Raw genomic sequence first — 22,049 nt, forward strand, 5'->3', positions numbered from 1 at the left:
CCCCCCCCCTTCCTTGCTTGTTTTTTTGCAAGTTGTTTTCCTGTGTGTGTCCCCCACCTCCCCACCACTTATATAAATCACAGTGGTCGCTCGGGTTACGAACGTGATCCGTGTGGGATGCACATTCGCAACCCGCAGCGTTCACAACCCACAACGCCGCATCTGCACATGTGCGGGTTGCGATCCAGCGCTTCTGCACATGCGCAAAGTGCAATTTAGCGCTTCTTCACATGCGCGACCGCCAAAACCTGGAAGTAACCTGGTTCCGGTACTTCTGGGTTTCGGCGGTCCGTAACCTGAAAAAACGCAAACTGAAGCGTATGTAACCCGAGGTATGACTGTATAAATTTATAGGAATCAACATTGACTTGTCGTGTGAACACTCGCCTAGCAAATGATTATTCCTGAGAACGTGCTGCATTCGGATGGTGGGACCCGCGTTGTAGTCACAACACTGGCTCGGCGAGGACTCACCTCCTTGCTTGGTTTTGACTTGGATCGGGTCCGAGAGCGGCCCGTCTCCCACGGAAGTGAAAGCCAGGACCCGAACGGTGTAGGTTTCCATCTCCAGGAGACTACTGACGGTCGTCAAGAGGCTGTCATCGACGTTGTGCTTCTGCCAGTTGCTGACCGGCTGGTCTGGCTCCATGGTGTAGTAGACCCTGTAGCCCCGGATCTGACCGTTCGGCTCCACGGGCTCCTCCCACTGGATGATCATGGTTGAGGCGCTTAGCATCCGGCCCTGGACGTTGCGGGGGGCGCTGGCGGGGGCCTGCTCCCCTGTCCGCATCACCACGGGTTCGCTGGGCGGCCCCTGCCCGATGGTGTTGACAGCCGACACCCAGATCTCGTACTCTGAGTTGGGGCTGAGCCCCCCGATGCTGTAGCGGGTGGTGGTGATGTCTTCCTTGATCTGGTAGGGTCCATCCTGGCTCTTCGACTTGTACTCGATCACGTAGTAGGACACAGGATCGGGGTTCCCCGAATCCCAAGTGATTGTGATGCTCGTCGCGGTCGTCTCCGTCACAATGGGGGTTCCAGGAGCCTTGGGGAGCGCTGAGAAACAAACCAGGAGAGGAAAAACTCAGGGAAACAAAAACCAAATGCAAACAGCAGGACGCCATATGCTAAATGCTGCATCTAATTGGCGCGTTAGGGCAACGGGAGCCGGCAGCGCAGGTCTATAGACGGCGCGGCTGTTTGGAGAAATGTTCCCAGCCTTGTTAGGCACAGTTTATTATCTTCCTTAAACGGCTCAATCAAAAGGGAAAGTGCTCAGCTCGGCATCTGGAATCATTAACGTGAGCTCTGAGCTAAAAAAGTAACAACCCGCCAACCAACAGCTTTGCTTGTGAGTGTGTGTCTAAATGGAGACACGGTTTCCAAGGAAGCCAGGTGGGAGCTTAGCGCCTTGAGCACGGCCGCCATTTTGGAAAACGTCTCGCTCGGAAAACATATTGGAAAGGGCAAAATATTGAAAAACATCTTCATGTATGCGACAACGGCTGCAAGAGTTCTGGTAGCACAAGGATAGAAGACTGAAGAAACCCCAACTAAAGAATCATGGCAAGAAAAATTGATGGACTATGCAGAACTGGCAAAACTGACATATAAGCTATGGGACGAGGATAACTGTGACTTTAAGGATGAATGGGAACCCTTTACAAAGTATCTGAAGACGCAACAAAGCGAACTGGACTCCTTGGCAGGTTTTGAATAAACATTCACAAACTTTTTATTGATAATAATCAGCTAAATAGTTTGAGGATCTATACAACTTTGTAACATGCAGAAAACAGCATTCTTAGAGAAACCAAAGACTGGAACTGAGGGAAGTCGGTGAGTGGGGTGGGTTTTGTGTGGGAGGGGGGAGGGAGGAAAAATGGGGGGGGGGGGAACAAGGATGATATGTTTTTGGATAATATGTCTTGTTATAATTTTGAATTAAAAAAAAATTAAAAGAAAGGAAAGGGCAAAATATCCACCGTACTAGGGAGCCTGGAGGAAAGTGGGGAGGGATAAGAATCACTCCCATTCTTTTAGAACATAATAATGTTCAATGATAATGAAGATCTGAAAGAGGAGGAACTGGTTACTCAACCCCCTCCCTCTTTTTTAAATGTTTTATTGGGTTTTAGAGACAGGGATCATAGGAATAATGAATGATACAAATAAATAGACCAGGTCTTCTCATGGCATTTGCATATCATGAAAAGAGCACAATAAATTTGCTGAAGTATCTGTGACACATAGTGCATTAACGGTGGTCAATGTATAGGTTCTTGGTTCGTGAATTGGTTTAAACCAAAACAGAAGGGAAACAGGATAGGAGCAGAATGAAGAGATAACATTCGACAAACTTCCAGTTGGGATCCCTTGTGGCTGAGCTTAGATTAAATATGAGTAATTGCCATTTCTCCTCTTAAAGTAAAGGTAAAGGGACACCTGACCATTAGGTCCAGTCATGTCCGACTCTGGGGTTGCGGCGCTCATCTCGCTTTACTGGCCGATGGAGCCGGCGTACAACTTCCGGGTCATGTGGCCAGCATGACTAAGCAGCTTCTGGCGAACCAGAGCAGCGCATGGAAACACTGTTTACCTTCCCGCCGGAGCGGTACCTATTTATCTCCTTGCACTTTGAGGTGCTTTCGAACTGCTAGGTTGGCAGGAGCAGGGACCGAGCAACGGGAGCTCACCCCGTCGCGGGGATTCGAACCGCCAACCTTCTGATCGGCAAGTCCTAGGCTCTGTGGTTTAACCCACAGCGCCACCCGCAGGGAGTTAAATTCATGAGTCTAAAATTCATAAGTACTGTTTGGCAAATAGCTGCCTTGGAAAGATTGGTCTCGAAAACCTCAAGCAACTTATTCTTATTTTTAAATTTCATTTCTTGCACCCCACTTTTTCCTCCAAGGAGCTCAAGGCAGAGGGAATGCTCCTAACCACCCTCACTTAACCCCCACAACCACCCTGAGAGGTAGGTTAGGCTGCGATGCAGTGACTGGCCACCCCTCGAGTTTCATGGCCATGTGGGAATTCGAACCCAGGTCTCCCAGGCCGAAGTCCGACAAGCTAATCACTACGTCACACAGGCTCTCAATTAATGAAAGAATAAAGCAAGACGGAAAAGCCTTTTTTCCTGTCAGGCTGGTCTTTGCTTATTTGATTTTATCAACAGCCAGGAATCTGGTAGATTAGTCTCAACCATACAGCCATACAGAAAAATGGTTTGGTCTTTTGAAAGGCTAATTGGAGGTGGTTAGGCAAATTAAGAGAAAAAAAAACACAAAATGTGGATCGGATGAATAGCATCATTTGTTTTGATAATTGGCTGTAGAAAACAAACGAATGCCGCAAAGGAAGAAATACTGCGTATTACAGTAGACTGAATATTCTGCTCAATGGAAGTTTCTCAATTCTACTTGTAGAATAACATTGAGAGTTTTGAAGAATATGAATCCTGAAATCATGGGGTTGAAAAGGACCCCAAGGGTCATCCAGTCCAACCCATTGCAACCCAGGAATCTCTACTAGATCATACATGAGAGACGGGGGCCCCAACCTCAGCTTAAAAACCTCCGAGTACACTACCTCTCATGGGAGCCCGTTCCACTGTCAAACTACTGTTCATGCGGGAAGGGGGCAATTTATGTTTATACACACAATTCAAAGCGTTGCTGCTGACCTTGAAAGCCCTAAACGGCCTCGGTCCAGTATACCTGAAGGAGCATCTCCACCCCCATCGTCCAGCCCAGACACTGAGGTCCAGCGCTGAGGGCCTTCTGGCTGTTCCCTCCCTGCGAGAAGCCAAGTTACAGGGAACCAGGCAGAGGGCCTTTTCAGTGGTGGTGCCCGCCCTATGGAACACTCTCCCACCAGATGTCAAAGAGAACAACTACTACCAGACTTTTAGACGACATCTGAAGGCAGCCCTGTTTAGGGAAGCTTTTAATGTTTGATGCATTACTGTATTTTAATATTGTGTTTGAAGCCGCCCAGAGTGGCTGGGGAAACCCAGCCAGATGGGCGGGGTATAAATTAAAAATTATTATTATTATTATTACCCTGCTCAATATTATTTCTGCAATGCAGTTTGTTATTGGGTGGCTGAGGCAGGGGAGGGAACACAGAAAGCCCCCTCTCTACTGAGTCTGACCACTGGCCAACAGAGTCCAGAGTTTCTGCTGACCCACCACCTCTCCCTTCAGGGTCCTTCCCAGTCTCTGCTACTTGAGCCTATTAACTGCAGATGGCAAAGTTTGAACTCAGGGCTTTCAGGTTCAACCCCTTCCAAGAGCCCCTTTAACCCCCTCCCCAACTCCATTAGAGAACTCGTATCTGATGCCCCCTCTGCCCCTCTCAAAACCACTCTTCAAAGACTGAACACAACCCAAAACCAAGTGTGTGTCCTCTGTCCCCCAGTCGTTCCTCGTTTCCCAGCTCCCTCTTATCCCTGTGTCAAATTGTTGACTGTATTCTCCTTGGGGGCAGAGGCCTGCCTTTTTTTTTTTTTTTGCTGTCGTCGCTCTGCAAAAACGCCACATGCTTTATTAAAAAACGAACGGGAAGTAAACCGTCACACATCATATAACGCTGGCAAAAAGGCACTAGGCTCATGCAAAATTCACAGGAAAACCCATGCACACTTAAGAACGGATGCATGGGGCACCCAAGGTGTGTTTTGGCCACATCTCAAGTTTTCCGAAAAGCCCAGGGCTTTCATTCTTCATGCAGTAGCCTCTTGTTAGAGCTCTCAGGCGATTTGGGAGACATGCGGAAGCTGACCTGACAGATGGTTAGCAGCAACATCACGCACAGATGCAGCTCTGAACGCTTCGTTCATGCTTTCTCTACACATGCGAGCGAAGGGATTGGGCAAAGGGGTACCAGCCGACTGAGCCCGGGAGCCCCAGCCCTGCTGACCACTGCCCAAAAGCAGTGGCGTAGCGTGGGGGGTGCAGGGGGGTGCGGCCGCACCGGGTGCAACATCTGGGGGTTAGGGTTAGGGGGCGCAAATCCATGGGTAAGGGGGCGCAAATTACTTGCCTTGCCCCGGGTGCTGACAACCCACGCTACGCCACTGCCCAAAAGTTCTGCCCTGACAGCAAGCTCTCCAGATCAGCCAAGGAACAAGCAACTGACGGAGAGATGGGTGATGCAGAAATAGGCATGCAAACACGAGGGAGGGAACAAGCCGGGAAGTCAAAACAGGTAGCGGGTTTAAGCAACAGCTCTTCCACCTGGGAGGCAAGCTGAGGTTCCTGATGCAAACAGAGGCAAGGCATAGAGAATGATGATATCTTGCTAGGCTCCTATTCCCATCATCCTCCACGCTGGTCCTGCTCGCTGGAGGATGATGGGCGTTGGAGTCCATCCGTGCGTGGAAGGGCACAGCTTTCCCTGCCTCTGCTAACCAGGCTGGACCCCCGGCCACGTGAGGGCTGTGAAGACCAGCCAGGAAGACGCGAGCGGAGCCCCCGTCATGCCAAGTGCCCGACGGCGGGAAAACTAGCCCTGCTTACATTTCACGGTGATCTGTGCCACGGCTTCGATGACGCCCAGGCTAGACATGGCCACGCAGGTGTAGTTGGCCGAGTCCTTCACGTCGGTCAGTTCCAAGACGTTCCGTCCCACGGGCATGTCGTCCTCCGGCGTCAGGTCTTCCGCCCCCTGCATCCACTTGACGTAGGGCATGGGGGAGCCAACCGCCACGCAGGTGATGTTGACATTGCCTCCAGGCATAATCTCGTGGCTGGAGGGAGGGATGGAGAAGCGAGGGGCCACCCGACGCACTGCGGACAAAAGGCACAGAGGTAACAAAAACAAAAGCAAAATAAAAAAGGGGGGAAAAGAAAAAGGAGAGAGAGAGAGAGAGGGAAAAAAAGAAAAAGAAAAGAAAGATAAGGGGGAAAGAAGAGCAGAAGAGATTTTAAATACAGATGGGGCTTCAGCTGTTATCATTTTGTTGTCGTTCCTTCATTTAAAGGGGGGAGGGGGACAAAAAAAAGAAGCTGAAATTAAAAATCATCAGAATACCGAGAAATGATAATCAATCAATAAAGGAAAAAAACCAAACGAACAGAACTTCGAAAATAATTTTACTTTCACAAACGATATGTAGAATATAGACATAAAAGCGGTATCTCATAGCAACAGGAGTCCATTGATCGATTTTAAGACCCATCACAGCACAAATAAATACACAAAAATTTATTAGCAATTTCTCATCTTTAAGAGAGCAAAAGAAGTTGGGCGTGGCACTTCCGGACAGTGGGGCCCCCTCCCTGCGTACGTTGGGGTGGGCTAGCCTTCTACTCCCCTTCCCCAACATTTTCGGCAAGGCCCCTTTCCGGCGGAGGCGAAGGGAAGGAGACCTTCCCTCAAATCAGGTTTTCAAAGCGGACCCTTGCAAAGCTAAATTGGCCCCCTCCAGAGACCAACACCCCTTGAAACAAAACAGTGGGCGGGGGAAGCAAGACTGGAAAAAGAGAGGGGGGAGGGAAAGGGGAATGCAAATTTTCAAGTGAGAAGGTCACACATGCCAAGACTGGTGCATCTTTCGCACACAGAACCACGCACGGCCACAACAATCTTGAGAGGGTAGCCTGACCATCCACGTCGACTTTCCAAAACGGAAGGAAGACCCACCTACCCATTAGGATAGGGGTTGCAGAAAGTGCTGTTTTTCTAGGGGAAAAATTACTCACCACGAAGGCCTCCCTCGTTCTCTTACAATGGCGCCCACCTGAGAGGTGCCATAACTGAGCTTTGGTGGAAAGAAGAAGCAGCCCTGTTTGCGGAGCCTGCGTCCCTCCAGATGCCGCTGGAGTAAAAACCCCACCGTCCCCTGATGGGAAATAGACTTCAACAACATCTCTGGCGTGGGGGCACAGCTCACCCCTCCCTGAGCTAAGAAGAAGCATTCTCTGCTCTCAGGAAGAAATGCCTCTCCTAAATGAGGCATTCTTTCCTCTCTTGCGTGCATCAGGGAATACTGCTTCTCAGGTCAGGAATTAGGAACCTGCGGCCTTTAAGATATTGCGGGACTACAATGCCCATCATCCACAGCCAAACATGTCCGAAGTCCATTTCGGGGGCCTAATCCTGCCCGATGGTCGGTTTAATCCGGCCTCTGTGGCAGTTAATTTCCTAGGGTAAAAAACCTCAACAACTTTAACCCTAAAAAAAAAAAAACCTCAGCAACTGCAATCCTAAAAAAGGTCAACAACTTTGGTTGGCCCTCACGGCCCTTCACTTCATCAAATCTGGCCCTCTTTGAAATAAGTCTGGACACCACCGTACCTCGGACATTGGCCATGCTGGTTGCAGGGGCTGGTGGGACTTGGGAATCCAACAAATTGGGGGCCGGCTGGCTGGCTGGCCGGCCTGCTGCTTCCCCATCCTAGCATCTGGTGCAGATGTGGGCTACAATGAACATCTGGATGGGCTCAAAGCCCTGGTTTGAAATGGGCACAGCTCCTAAGGGAGACTGGAGGGACAGAGCAGTTCTCACCGCAGCCCCCCAAAACTCAAGGCAGGTAAAAATGGGTGGGATTGGGAGCTGGGTGGGAGGGAAAGGGGGCTTGTTCCCTGGAGGTGGCCAAAATCTAGCCTGCAAACCGGAAGTGGGGAGTTCACAAGGGTTTCCTCTCTGGGTGGTGGTGGTGAGGGGTCCCCCCCCCTTTCCTGTCCTCACCCCACTCCCACCCCCCACCTCCACGAAGCAACCCAGAGGTGTGCACGGCGAGAGGGAACGTGGCGGCGAGGCGAGAGCCAGCGAGAGGGAAAAGATGAGAAACTCTAATGAAATTTTTGTGGTTTTCGGGCAGTGAAACCCTAACGAAGCCTCTTTGAAAAGATCTGACATGATTCCATCAATAGATGCAGCTCTCAGAATCACAAACATCATGCAAAAGAGAAGAATGGAGAGAAGAGAACGAGAGAGGAGGAGGAGGAGGAGAAAGAGAGAGAGAGAAAGAGAGACAGGGAGGAGGAGGAGGAGATGGAGAGCATTGGAATTGGTTTGTGGGCCACTGCAAATGCCCACATGGGGAAGGAAAATAGAAAAAGAGACCAGGAGAGAGAGAGAAAGAGAGAGAGAGAGAGAGAGAGAGAGAGAGAGAGAGAGAGAGAGACAGAGAGAAGGGTTAAGGGTCGGGGGGGAAAACCCACTTTTTAAAAATGCTGCATACTCATTTTCTTTATTTTTTCTTGCCGATGTGAACCAATGCGCAGTAGGTTTTAACATTGGCACATCGCAGCCCTGGCATAATAATAATAATAATAATAATAATAATAATAATAAAACAATTGATAATAATCATAAGAGGAAGGAAAAACAAGTCCATGGAAACGGGCAACTTCGAGAACGGAAACAAACAAACGAAAGGATGGATGGATGGATGACCAGTGCACTGGGCGGAAGGATGAAGCTTTCCAGACCATTAAATGGGGGAGGGGGGGCAAAAAGGGCAAGGAGAGGGTGCTTTTTCCAGGGTGGGGTGGGAGCAGGCAGGGGCGGGTCCATATTTTATTTTATTTTTAAAATTTTGTAGGAATTCTGAAAATCTCCTGTTCTCCCAATGGCCCCAGAAGTGGGTGGGGGCAGTGATCTAAAGGCTATGGAACTGGTTTCTGGGTGGGGGGCCCTGCAATGTCCAGGGCCCTGCTGCAAGAGAAACACCCCCCACCCCGATTTAGCAAGCCTGTCTTACAATTTTATGAAGATTTCAAAGTAATCCCTCCTGCAACCTCACTGGGTTGTATTCAGCCTTAAGCTCCACTCCATAGCTGTCAACTGTCCCTTATTTGGCGGGAAACTCCCTTATCCCAGCCCTGTGTCCCGCTGCTGTCCCTTATTGATGGTGTCCCTTAAATTTCCCGGGTTTCAGAGGAAGCAGCTCCTCTTCCTCCCTCCCTCCCTGCCGGCCAGGGAGGAGGGAGGCTCCAACTGTGTTCCTTGGCTGCGTTGCTCACCCAATAAGGAGTCTAAGAACGACTGGGGGGTGGAGCTTGCATGCCTTGTGCCAATCAAATCGGCCGCATTGCCTGGGGACTCAACTTTGCTCAGCGCTTCCCAGCGGAGAGGTGACAGTGGTTTCCCTTGCTGCATCCCCTTTGCCGGGTTGCTGCGCTGTGGGAACCACCGCTTGAGGCTTCGTTTGGCTGCTGGCTGGGCTTTCTGCCTTTGGCTCAGAGGGGCTCAGAAGTTGAACATACCTGTGCTTTGAAAATCCCTTATTTTGGCTGCTGGTCCCTTATTTTTGAGGCTGCTGGTCCCTTATTTTCAAATCTGTAAGTTGACAGCTATTCTCCACTCATTACAGTAGGCTTGTTACAAGGCAGCTTCCTATATTCCTATTTAAATCGTCCCCTTTTTACTCTGAACCATGCAGAGACTTATCTGTTCAGGGGAAGGAACGCTCTACCTCAACTGGAGAGCATCTTGGGACTGGATTCAATTCCTGGCATCTCCACGTAGGACTGGGAACGCCCCTTCTCTGAAACACTGCAAGGCTCTTCCAGCCAGTGGGGACCATACTAAATTAAATGGCCCAAGGTTCTGCCTATCATCTAAATGCTTCTGCACACTGCTGCCTCCCAACACAATCTTAACTAGGGATGGCAATCTGCGACCTTCTAAACAACGCTGGACTACAATTCCCATCATCCCTGAGTCCGTTGGCTGGGGCCGATTGAGAGTTGTAGTCCAACAACGCTTTGATTCACCGCGAGAGATGGAAGTATGAGTGTGAGGGAATCTCAGCCTCTTCCCCCCAAAAATATTCCTTTTGAGACTAAATGTTGCCTTCTCTGCTTGGGATACTGTCCAAATTCAGCCAAAAGTGGCAGTTAAGAGAAATAACAGGTATTTTTTAATGGAGCCCATTTTTTTAATCAAAATGGAGAGGCGGACTTTGGAAAACGAAGGGAAGAGGGGTGGCGAGAGAGGGAACCGGTTGAAGGAATGCAGGCGGGAAAAGGGGCAAGAGGAATGAGCTTCTTAAAAAATTTCTGCGGGGTTGGGAACCCAGTTTTTTTGGGAAGGGATGGGAGTAACAAGGGAAGGAGCAAGGGGAAGAAAACTTGGGAGGTATTCAACTGAACGGAGCAGATCTGGTCAGCAAACGGCGTTCAGGTGGAAAACAAATGGCAGGAATGAACGCAAAAACACACACACCTAAATAATAATTGGAAACAGAACAGGAGAACTGAAGGGAGACTTGCACTTGCGAGGGGAGGGGTGGGGGGAAAACAGGGGAAGGAAAGAAAGGGAAGAAGGAAGAAAGGAAAGAAAGAACAAACCAGAATTAAGTAAAACCGGTAAACCATAGTTCAAAAGAAAGACCATTGCTGTGAATCGAAGTCTGAAGGTAACCCCAATCGTTGTTCTCAAGTTAGCCAGGAGGGTAAAGGGAGCGTTTCAGCGCTCTCCTTGCAAAGTGGCCGGGAAGGAAGGGAGGAAGGAAATGTTCCCATGGGTGGGGGGAGAGAGAAAACGATACCCCCCCCTCTCCTGATGATCATATGGTTGACTGAGAGGAAAGGGGAGCATATTTATGCAAAAGCTGGGGAGAAGAAGGTGGAAGAGAACATTTGGAGTGAAGGTGTCATAAAAAGAACTACAAAACAGAAAATATGGGTTCAACACCATCTCAGCTCCCTGACATGAGGTGGAGAGGCTACAGAAGTCATGGAAGGCTTCCAGGTTAAGGACATCTTGAGAGTGCCCAAAGGTGGTTTATTTCCCCACTGTTAAACTACTCTGGACGGTTAGGCTCTGTGGTTTAAACCAACCATGGTTTACTGTTAACATTTGAAGACAGCAAACGGTGGTTAGTTTAAACTATGGTTTTATTGCGGGGGAAGTCAGGATCAAACTGTAGCCCGTGACCCTGGCAAGTTTAACTAACCAGTTTCCAGTTCGGAGGTAAAGATTAACAATGACCGGTCAAGAACAGGAAGCAGGTGGTTTTGGTCTTTTCCTTGGAGTTGCAGACCTCCAACCCATCGCCTGGGTCTGCGTTCCTGTGCAACTCACATGATTCATGCGACATCGTGGGCCCGAAAGACACAATTTTGGGGGGCTGTGCTCTCACAGCTCCCCAAAACATGTGTTTTTGGGCAAAAGGTGTTTTTTTAAGTGGCTCAGTCGGTTGGACTCTACAATTCCATGGTTCTATGGGGTATTTTTTAACTGATAGTTTTACTGATTGATTCTTTCTGTAAACTGCTTAGACGTGTCTTTTCTTTTTTCTAAATCAAGAGGTGTGTAAGTTTTATGAAATAGGATCAGAATCCAAAGTTTCATCTTGGCTTCTCAGGGTAGAGTTTATGCTAGCCAGTTTGGACAAAACGACAGCCGAGCTTACTTCAAAACGGGTATGAATACATTCACACCATTTAAAGCATTATCGATAGAACCTGAAGCAACCATGGCTGCCCCCCGAAGAATCCTGGGATATGTAGTTTCTTAAGGAGGCTGAGAGTTGGTTAGGAGGCCCCAATCCAATTCATCTCCAAGAGCGGTTTAACAGTCAATATCTTTTCACAGGGGATTGGAGCTCCATGGGTTAGGAAGAATGGGGAGAGGGGTTTCTCCTAACAAGTCTCAGCACGTCTTAAGAAATGATAGCCCCCACCACTTTTGTGAGAGAAGCCACGGCTCTTTGAAGAAGCATCATAACCCTTTAAATCAGCCTTTCTCAACCTGTGGGTCCCCAGATGTTGTTGGACTACAACTCCCATCACCCCTAGCTAGCAAGGCTAGAGCTCAGGGACGATGGGAGTTGTAGTCCAACAACATCTGGGGACCCACAGGCTGAGAACCGCTGCTTTAAATCATGGGTAGGCAAACTAAGGCCCGGGGGCCAGATCCGGCCCAATCGCCTGCCAAATCCGGCCTGCGGACGGTCCGGGAATCAGCGTGTTTTTACATGAATGGAATGTGTCCTTTTATTTAAAATGCACCTCTGGGTTATTTGTGGGGCCTGCCTGGTGTTTTCACATGAGTAGAATGTGTGCTTTTATTTAAAATGCATCTCTGGGTTATTTGTGGAGCAAAATTCATTATTATTTTTTTCAAAATATAGTCCGGCCCCCCACAAGGTCTGAGGGACCGGCCCCCTGCTTAAGAAGCCTGCTGACCCCTGCGTTTAAATAGATGCTGCTAAGGCGGCCCAAGTCTTGTTCATGCAGCACCAAACCACAGTTTAGTGTGCAGGCAATGCCACGTTAATGCCAATGGAACCGGAAAAGAGAAGAGCTCTTGCAACTTGTAATTTTATCTCTACAGCTTTTCTTTTATGGGAGGGGAGAGGTATAGCTCACTGACAGAGAACACACTATGTGTGCAAAAAATCCTGGTTTTTTTTTTTTTTTGGGGGGGGGGAGATAAAAGTTGAGAGGACCTTCTCTTGGCCTGAGACTCTGGAGAGACAGTTTCCAGTTCAGCTTCTAAAACCCCCTGTGCTGTCCTTATTTATTTGACCTGTATGAGAACCAAAAGGATCCATGAGGGGATAAAGGGAGAAAGCGGGGGGGTGGGTGGGTGTGCAAGCTTTATTTTTTGTTTTTTTTACAGACCTGCTTGTAGAGGAACGGAGAGTCCAGCTTTGTGGGGCAATGGCGACCCCTCCAGCCTGCCCTGAGACCGAACTCCCATGCTGGAAGGAAAGTTCTGAGGAAGGTTCTGATTCCATTGTCTCCCTGCTGGTTTTTTGCTTTATGATCATCATTTATCCCCCCCCCCCCGTGCCCAGCCCTCACCCCCCGACCCGGATCCACCCAGATTTTACCATGGAAGAGGAACAATTTGCAAGGGATTGTAAAGGGTTGGGAACGTGGAGAAGAGGATGGGATAGCCTTTTGGGTGAGTTCTCGTCGCTTCAAACCCCGATTCACGTAGAAAATCAAGTCAAAATTAAGACAGGAAGGGAAAGGTAGGTAGGTAGGTAGGTGGGAGGGAAGGTCATGGGTCTGGGTCGGGGGGAGAGGAGAAAAACAAAATCCATGTGAAATTAAAACGTGGTAAAATAGAAGTCAACTGCAATTGTAATGACATAAGGAACGGGCGAGAAATAATTGTGCTTTGTTTTGCGTTTAATAAAATTTAAAATAAAATAAAAAAATACTAAAACAACCACACAACGGAAAAACCAAAAGAACACCAAATCAAAACTGAAGGGTGATTGGTTGAGAAAGCACCAAAGGAAACCGAAATGGTTTTAAACATTTTGACACCCAGCAAGCCCATAGCTCCGAATGAGGTGAGAAGGCGGACATTATTAGCATTTTGGGCGAGACAGAGGAGTCCGTTCTGTCTTACTCCAAAATGAGGAGGGGGGGAGGAAAGGGGGGGCAAAATAATGTGCAGCCTTGATATACATATTTGTAGTGAATATTAGATTACACCTGTCTGGTCCCTTCTCAAGCAGGTTATTTGTGAGTGCCTCTCTAGTCCTCCTTCCTTTCGTCTCCCCCTAGATGCAAATTTCGGCTATGTTGCCTGTCATAAGTGGGATATGAGTGGAATTATTTACCCCTTACCCCCCAAAACGATGGGTTTCTTTCCTTCCCCCTTAAACAATTTAGCGTGTTGGCTATCCAAATACAGCAACTCACAGGAATTGTTCTAAACACCCTCCCCAATTTGGTTGTTCAGCTGGTTTCCTTTTTAGTGAATCGGTTGGTTCATTTTGCACGACGTGCAAATGGGATCATTCGGAAGTCAAATTGGATCCCAGCCGGATGGTCCGACCGACACCCCGCAACCCCTCATATTAAGGGTGGCATTTGTTAAAAATGGTTGTTGTTGTTGTTGTTTTGTTTTGTTTTGTCTGCAGTGTGTGTGACAAGGTGTAATCTAAATTCCCCACCCACCCCCCTAAAATCAAAGAGAACAGCAATGCAAAAAGGGATAATAAGACAAAAGCAGGCAGAGGATTTTGAAATCACGAATAGCACAGTGTTCCTGCAGCAAGTAATTTGGTCTTAAGGCATTTACTCCCCTGAAACTCTTGAGAAATCCTTCTGCAGAAACAGAGTGTTAATTTAACTGATTCTCGTTAAAGTTTTGTTCAGCATCTTTTCGGCTCAGATCATACAGATTTTAAAAGTAGCAGGCTTTCCAAAAATAGCAGGAGGCAGTCCACTTACCCTGTGACCAATTCTCTTTCTTTCTTTCTTTCATTCTCTCTCTCTTTCTTTCTTTCTCTCTCTCTCTCTTTCAATGCAAATGTGGAGATGACTGAATTTTAATAAATAATACCGCAAGAGACAGATCTCTCACCCTGAGTTCCAGAGATCAGGGTAGAAAGCTGGAGGGATGGCTTGCACCCAACTAAATCCTACTCAAGAGTAGACCTACTACAGTTAATGGCTAGCTGTGTCCTTTAATTTCAGCAGCTCTGCTCTGAGTAGGACTGACACTGAAGACAACCCATAACTGGCAAAGTTTCCCCTTACTTTCTGTATTCTAGATACCTCCCTGGTGTCCCTTGTTTGCAGGTGAGGTGGGAGTGGGGAATTCCTCGGTGGGGGGGGGGTTGTGTGTGTGTGTGTGTGTGTGTGTGTGTTTAAAGAGATGCACCCTGCAAAAAAAAAACCCCAACCTAACACTCCCTTAAAAAAAAAAAAAAAAAGGTAAAGGACCCCTTACAGTTAAGTCCAGTCGCAGACGACTCTGGGGTTGCGGCACTCATCTCGCTTTACTGGCCGAGGGAGCCGGAGTTTGTCCGCAGTTTTTCCGGGTCATGTGGCCAGCATGACTATGTCGCTTCTGGCGAAACCAGAGCAGCGCACGGAAACACCGTTTACCTTCCCACTGCAGTGGTACCTATTTATCTACTTGCACTTTGAGGTGCTTTCAAACTGCTAGGTTGGCAGGAGCAGGGACCGAGCAATGGGAGCTCACCCCGTTGTGGGGATTTGAACCGCCAACCTTCTGATCGGCAAGCCCAAGAGGCTCAGTGGTTTAGACCACAGAGCCACCTGTGTCCCTCCAACCCTCCCTACACCAGGTATGGGGGGGAAGGAAATCCAATAACTTTACAAAGAGGAAGCCTATGGATGAGAGAATTGCAGTAATAACCAAGCAATCTCTTAATGTAGCTTCGCAACACTGAATGCTAATGTCACATCAATGTGTTCTGAAATGTCCACAGCAGTGAAATACTGAGATATGGTCACCCCCAAAGCCTTGATATCCTGAAGACATTTTGGTTATTACTGCAAGAGCCCTAAGAAGATCACAGCTGGATCAGGGCCCGAATAGTCCAGCATCTCGGTCTCACAGCTGCCACCCAGACATTCTATTCCAGGCATAGGCAAACTCGGCCCTCCAGATGTTTTGGGACTACAACTCCCATCACCCCAAGCTAACGGGACCAGTGGTCAGGGATGATGGGAATTGTAGTCCCAAAACATCTGGAGGGCCGAGTTTGTTCTACTCACTGTAGGCCATGGACTTGATTTTTGTAAAGTTTTTGCTTTATTTTTCATAGGCATGTTACAGAACATGTGTGTTAGTTTTTTCGTAACGGGCCTGGCTGGTTTATACCCCACCGGAATTGAAGATGCACAAGGTTTTCAAGTACACCTGTCCTACTACAATGGGCAGGTTATCCTTGAATGTTCCTTCATCCACAGGTGGTGCTTTTCAAAACTTTCTACCCTCAAGCGGCCTCCCCAATGATGTTATATGAAGATGCTTGACTCCCCCCTGAAGGACCAGGGCAAGTTAATGAATGGTATCTTTGAAGACGAGCTTAAAAACTGAGGACCTCTGATAACTCTTTGAGGACTTTTATGTGGGGAAGACTAAAAAAAACCCCAAACAAACCACACTACTCTGTGGGAAGAAATCCCAGTGGAGGAATCCATAGGGCAGGGAAGTTCTCAGACTGCAAAATTAATGTTCCTGCTTTTTTATTATTTTTTAGGAGTGGGAGATGTTGACATTCCAACAAAATAATCTTCATGCAGGTTTGGCCTTCTCAAATTTCTGCCCTCACTTGGTCAGCACTGTAGCCTTAACCCCTTACTCTAGCACAAGGTATAAGCCAGCCCCTCGCCTCAAGATAGTTTACACTGCAGGCTCCATCCACCTGTTGGATTCGGAACAAGTCAGCTGTGCTTAAGTTCCCACCGAAATAAGTGGGGGCTTAAATGTCAAGGGTTTCATCCAACTAAGTCCTACTCAGAGTAGACTCATTGGAGTTAGTTGTCCTACGTTACTTAGGTCGTTAATTAGCCGGGGTCTGCTCCAGGCAGGACCAAACCCAAGCCAAGACTACTCTTGCCCCATAGCTTTTGACAAGACCCAATTTCAACTAAGCCTGGGATCTGGCCCTATATATTTCATTTATTTTCCACATTTCTAGAACGTTTGCAGGAGACTCTAACTCCAGGGGGTTATTGCTGCCTCGAATCCCTACGGCAGCCGTCGCCAGACTGGTGCCCTGCAGAGATTTTGGACCACAACTGAGGCTTGCGACTTGCCTGAAAGGTAACTCCCATTGCCTTGCAAGCGCACTTCACCCATCGCCCTGTCCTCTAGCTGTGATAATCATTTGCAAAACTTAGTCAAGAGGACACTGAGTGAAGCCTTGCTAATTAATCTCCGGAGGAAAGGGCAAGTGGGGTCAAGGTTGCCTTGGTGCAAGGAAGAAACCTCTATTGTTTCATGAGAACATTGGATGAGCTGCGCTGGTCCAGATCAAATGTCTATCTAGGGACTCTTCTGGGAAGATTGTGGATACCCAGAAACTGGCGTTCAGAGACATACTCTGGATCCTCTACTTTTGGGCGTTCTGGGGTGAGGCACACGACCTCCCCCCCCCCCGAACCCCAGAAGCAAGGGGAGCATCTGTGAAAGGATGAAGTGTGTGCATGTAAAAGCGCCAGCACCCAGGCGTTCTTGAGCATAGAAATACCAGCATCTTTAGAGAAAGACAGACAGAGAGAGAAAGAGAGAGAGAGAAAGAATGAAAGAGAGAGGAAGAGAAAGAGAAAGTAGAAGAGAGAGGAAATAATAATGAGACAGATAACTGTCAAAGCTGCACCGGATTTCTCAATAAATAAATAAATACACAAACAGATCGACCACACAGCTTTAATACCTGTACATTAGGAACTTGCCCACTGGGTTTTATAAGGCTGTCATCTTTGTTATAATTAAGGAAATAGGAGTATATAGAAGAGGGGTGGGGTTTTTTGGGGTGGGTGGGGGGAGATTTGGGAATGCCGGAATACATGTGTGTGTGTGTGTGTGTGTGTGTGTGTGTGTCTGTCAGTCAGAGAGAGAGCCATTTATAAGCAGCAGCAGCAGCACCCTTCAAAAGTTTGCAATGGGGAGTCTTATCAAACTGATGCTGTCTGAAGTGTGTATGGGGTGGTGCATTTATTTATTTATTTATTTATTTATTTAATTACATTTGTATACTGCCCTATACCTGCATGTCTCAGGGTGGTTCACAAGATAAAATCATGATATAAAAAAAGATGTAAAGGTAAAGGGACCCCTAACCGTTAGGTCCAGTCGCGGACGACTCTGGGGTTGCGGCGCTCATCTCGCTTTATTGGCTGAGGGAGCCGGCGTACAGCTTCCAGGTCATGTGCCCAGCAGGACTAAGCCGCTTCTGGCGAACCAGAGCAGCGCACGGAAACGCCGTTTACCTTCCCGTACCTATTTATCTACTTGCACTTTGATGTGCTTTCGAACTACTAGGTTGGCAGGAGCAGGGACTGAGCAATGGGAGCTCACCCCATTGTGGGGATTTGAACCGCCGACCTTCTGATTGGTAAGCCCAAGAGGCTCTGTGGTTTAGCCCAAAGGTGTCTAATGAAGGCGCCAGGCGAACTTCCCTGGGGAGAGCATTCCACAGACGGGGAGCCACTGAAGAGGTGCCCCCGTTCTTCTGTTGCCACCTTCCGGACCTCTTGAGGAGGAGGCCTATGAAGAAGGGTCTCAGAAGATGATCTCAGGGTCCGGGTCGGTTCATATTGAAAGAGGCGGTCCTTGAAGTGTTGTGGTCCTGAGCCGTTTAAGGCTTTATAGGTCAATACCAGCACTTTGAATTGGGCCCAGAAACTAACGGTTGCCAGTGCATTCAGACCAGGATCAGTGTAATATGCTCAAACCATCTTGCTCCGGTGAGCAACTGGACCGCTGAATTCTGCACTAGCTGAAGTTTCTGAACCATATTCAGAGGCAGCCCTACATATAACGTATAATCTAATACCCTATGATGATTCCATCCCGCAAATACAAAGGATTTCAAAGTTTAGCTTTAAAAATATCCAAAATGCAGATGGTTTCCAGGGGTATTCATGTGGCACTCATCTCAGTCACATAAGAAAGTCCATCAGGGTGGATTACTCTCTGGAACTCTCTGCTACTTGATATTACACAAAGGCCTTCGTGCTTCTTCTTGCTTGGTGCCAGTTGAAAACTTTGCTCAGGCACGCCTACCGAGACATGTAATTTGAATGTCGCTTTAAATTGGTTTACTCTGAGCAGGATTTTGTCTCCATCTGCACTGTATATTTTAAATTGTAAGGGGACCCGCCCCCCCCCTATTCTTGACTGATTGCTAAACCGCTCTGGGAACTATAGTTCAGCACCCTCAACAAACTGCACTTCCCAGATTTCTGGTTCTCACCCAGGGAGGCAAAGTTAATTTTGTCAAATAAATAAACTGTTTCACTGTTGATCTTAATCCCTTTGGAATCTTTCGACAGTTTCCACACATCCTTTAAATATTTATTGTAAACCGCTTAGGGGTTTTTGCTGCAACCGAGTGGCATATAAATTCTAAATAAGAAAAAGAGCCCAGGGTGGCAGGTAACCCAGCCCTGAACTAAAAATGGCATGAGAGTGGTCCTTATTAGATGACGCCTGCCTCAGCCAACATGGCCAATGGTCAGAGATGATGGGCATTGTAGTCCACCAATATTTTGGAGGGACACTCAGCCTCTCCATGCCTGGTGCAAAGTCTCAGAAGGCTGTAAGTCTCAACGGGTGTGATTTTGTCACCAGACCCTTATTATACATGACAAAGCCATTTTTCACCTTCTCACCCCTTGCTTTTTCCTGTAAGACCTATTGCAGCCGTTAAGAGTCGTCAACAGGCTCATCACAGCTATCTGCCAATCACCCAATCCCACCACCCTTCTGAGTAATACCCCTCCCCACCTTCTCACTATATAGAAGGCTCTGGTGACTTCTGTTTCAGTGTATCTGAAGAAGTGTGCATGCACACGAAAGCTCATACCAAGAACTGACTTAGTTGGTCTTTAAGGTGCTACTGGAAGGAATTTTTTTCTTTAAAAAAGAATTCTTTAATCCTCCTGCTGCCATGTGCTTTCAAACAGGGCGCTGAAAGAGACGTTTATCAGCTTATTTTAAACGTTCGCAACCTTTGCAGACAGAGTCATCATTAGATGACACAGGTAGGGGGGCAGCTATGGTCTGTTGGCGTAACAGAATTGGATGCCCAACCCTCTGCAATGCAGTCTTGACCATGGGTAGGCAAACTAAGACCCAGGGGCCGGATCCGGCTCAATTGCCTTCTAAATCCAGCCAGTGGACGGTCCGGGAATCGGTGTTTTTTTACATGAGTAGAATGTGTCCTTTTATTTAAAATGCACCTCTGGGTTATTAGTGGGGCCTGCCTGGCGTTTTTACATGAGCAGAATGTGTGCTTTTATTTAAAATGCACCTCTGGGTTATTGGTGGGGCATAGGAATTCATTCATTATTATTTTTTCCAAGATACAGTCTGGCCCCCCCACAAGGTCTGAGGGACAGTGGACCAGCCCCCTGCTGAAGAAGTTTGCAAAAGTTTGCAAGAGCATAATGATTTGCACGTGCGTTTTTCTGGGTGATTAAAACCACTTTGGTGCGGTGGTTATCCGGAAGCGATTAAATTTAAGGAAAGTAAACTTCTGGTTGTGTAATGGGGGTCCAGGATTGTTCCGCCAACTTGAGGGCAAGGCTTAAGTTCCCTTTTTAGCAGCCCATGAAATGTAAAGCTCAAGTTCATTGTGGGACCGTCTAGCCGAGACCCCCCCCCGCCTCCCCTCGTCCCGGGAGGCTGTTCCTCAGACAGGCATTAGAGCTGTGTGGCTGCAATATTATCGGGCTGGAGGTTGTTAAATCGTCAGAGGGGTGTGGGTTGGGGGGGTAGATTTGGAAGAGAGGGTGGAAGAAAGGGAAGCAGGAACACTGGCTTTTTTCCACAATGCAATTGGAATAAAATTACAGCACAGCATAACCGATCGAAACCAACCGACTTGACAAACCGACAAAGGAAGGTTTTTTTAAAAAAAAAGAAAAAAAGAGAGAAACGAGAAAAAAAGCAAAAAAGCAAAAATCAAAATGTTTAAAAAGAAATAAATTTGCGGGTGGGGGGGGGAAAGGGGAAAAAAATTCCACTGATAACGTAAAAAAAAAAAAAGTTCCTTTGAAATTATATGTATATATGTATAGATATATATATATATATATATACACGCACGCACACTCACGCACACAATTTGAAAGAACGGAAAATAACAATAAAAATTTAAAGGGGGCGGGAGAAACGAAATAATATTGATTTTAAAAAAGAACAAAACTGAAAAGGACCGGCATGCAAAAGATCGTTGCCTCGTAAACATTCTCCTGTCATGCAGATCAGGCCCAAAATGTCCATACAGCAAGGTAACCATAACGACAGAAAAAAGTGCACACAGAAATGCAACCAACGGATGCAGAAGAGAGCTCACACGTCCCACAATGCAACTCAACTCATCTCCAACGAGACCCGAGAACGAAGAGGGGGGGGGGTCTCGCTTTGTCAACTTTTTTTTTTAAAATATATAAAATATATATATAGATATATATATAAATGCAGAGATTTTCTTTCTTTTTTCTCTTATTTTTTTTAAAAAAGAATATTCAATCATATATATATATATATTCGCCGTTTTATTTTTATGTTATTTATTATTAATTTTTTTTAAAAAAAAGATATATCGCAATAATAAGATATAGGATTATTTATATATTTCTCTCTTTTTTAATTTTTTTAATAATAATTTTTTTTTATTTTTTTAATTAAGAAATGTAAAAATATGTGGGTAAAGAAAGTAAAAAAGGAAAAAAAAAAACCACACCAACCTTCTCGTAGCTCTGAGGGATGTTTTAAAGGGGTTTGATGCAGAACACAATGACATGAGAAGAGGAGAGAAGAAAAATAAGGGAAACACAGAGAGAGTAAAAAAAGGCCTTCACGGCTGGCAACTGCAATTTCAATTGCTTTCCTTTCCTTTCCTTTCGTATTTCCGCCTTTTAACTTAAAAAAATAAAAATATTGAGCTAAAAAAAGTAATATATATCATCTCAAAATGTCCATTTTTTTTCCCAGCGGCCGTCTTTCCCCACCACATTTAGCCACGTGACCCCCCGCCCTGTGTTAGCACGGCCCTTCCTTGCCAATTCGGCAGTAATGACCCCCCCCTGCAACCCATCAGACCCTCCCCCCAACCCCCCAACCCTCGGTGGATTCTACCCTGCATCCACAGATCTGGCAAAAAGCCCCTGCAGCTCAGAGAAAGGGAGGTTAAACAACATTTACAGCACGGCACCCCAAACAAAACAAAACAAAGGATGTCTTCTCCTCCGTTTCCACCTTGGCATTGTCAGTCGTCATCCAGGAAGTTTCAGCCGCCCGCCCGAATATTTTGAGGTGCCCTCGAAAACCCCTCCAAGGCATGTCTTCATGGGAACTGCAGGGGAACGGAGTCGGTGCAATCCTGTCCCCGCAACCCTGTGCCAATCCAGGTGAGTTGCACCTGGATAGAAGCATCTCGTCTGTCTCCCTGGGCCCATTCACCAGGTAAGAGAACGGCGGCTTGCAATTCAACCCTTGGAATATTTGGGGGCTCTTTTTTATTATTAAGAAAAGGATGCTGTTTCCCGTACTTCTGGCTTACCGTGAAGCTGCCAAACCCATTTCCCGGCACCCATTCAGACATGCCTTAAAAGCCCCGCCCCTTCCAACACAG

General features: G+C 47.2%; 1 protein-coding gene across 14 annotated transcripts in view; it reads right to left on the reverse strand.

The window, feature by feature from the left end:
• PTPRS (protein tyrosine phosphatase receptor type S) overlaps positions 1–22,049 on the reverse strand; it is a 327,352-nt gene that overhangs the window by 96,829 nt on the left and 208,474 nt on the right. For all 14 annotated transcript variants that reach the window (XM_079960405.1, XM_079960406.1, XM_079960400.1 and 11 more), the window contains 2 exons: positions 5,523–5,792; positions 475–1,056 (listed from right to left, as the gene is read on the reverse strand). In XM_079960405.1, coding sequence (XP_079816531.1) covers positions 475–1,056; positions 5,523–5,792 — 852 coding nt within the window. The remainder of the gene's footprint in view (positions 1–474; positions 1,057–5,522; positions 5,793–22,049) is intronic.

This window comes from Podarcis cretensis (assembly GCF_951804945.1).
Source record: "Podarcis cretensis genome assembly, chromosome: 18".
Taxonomy (NCBI): domain Eukaryota; kingdom Metazoa; phylum Chordata; class Lepidosauria; order Squamata; family Lacertidae; genus Podarcis; species Podarcis cretensis.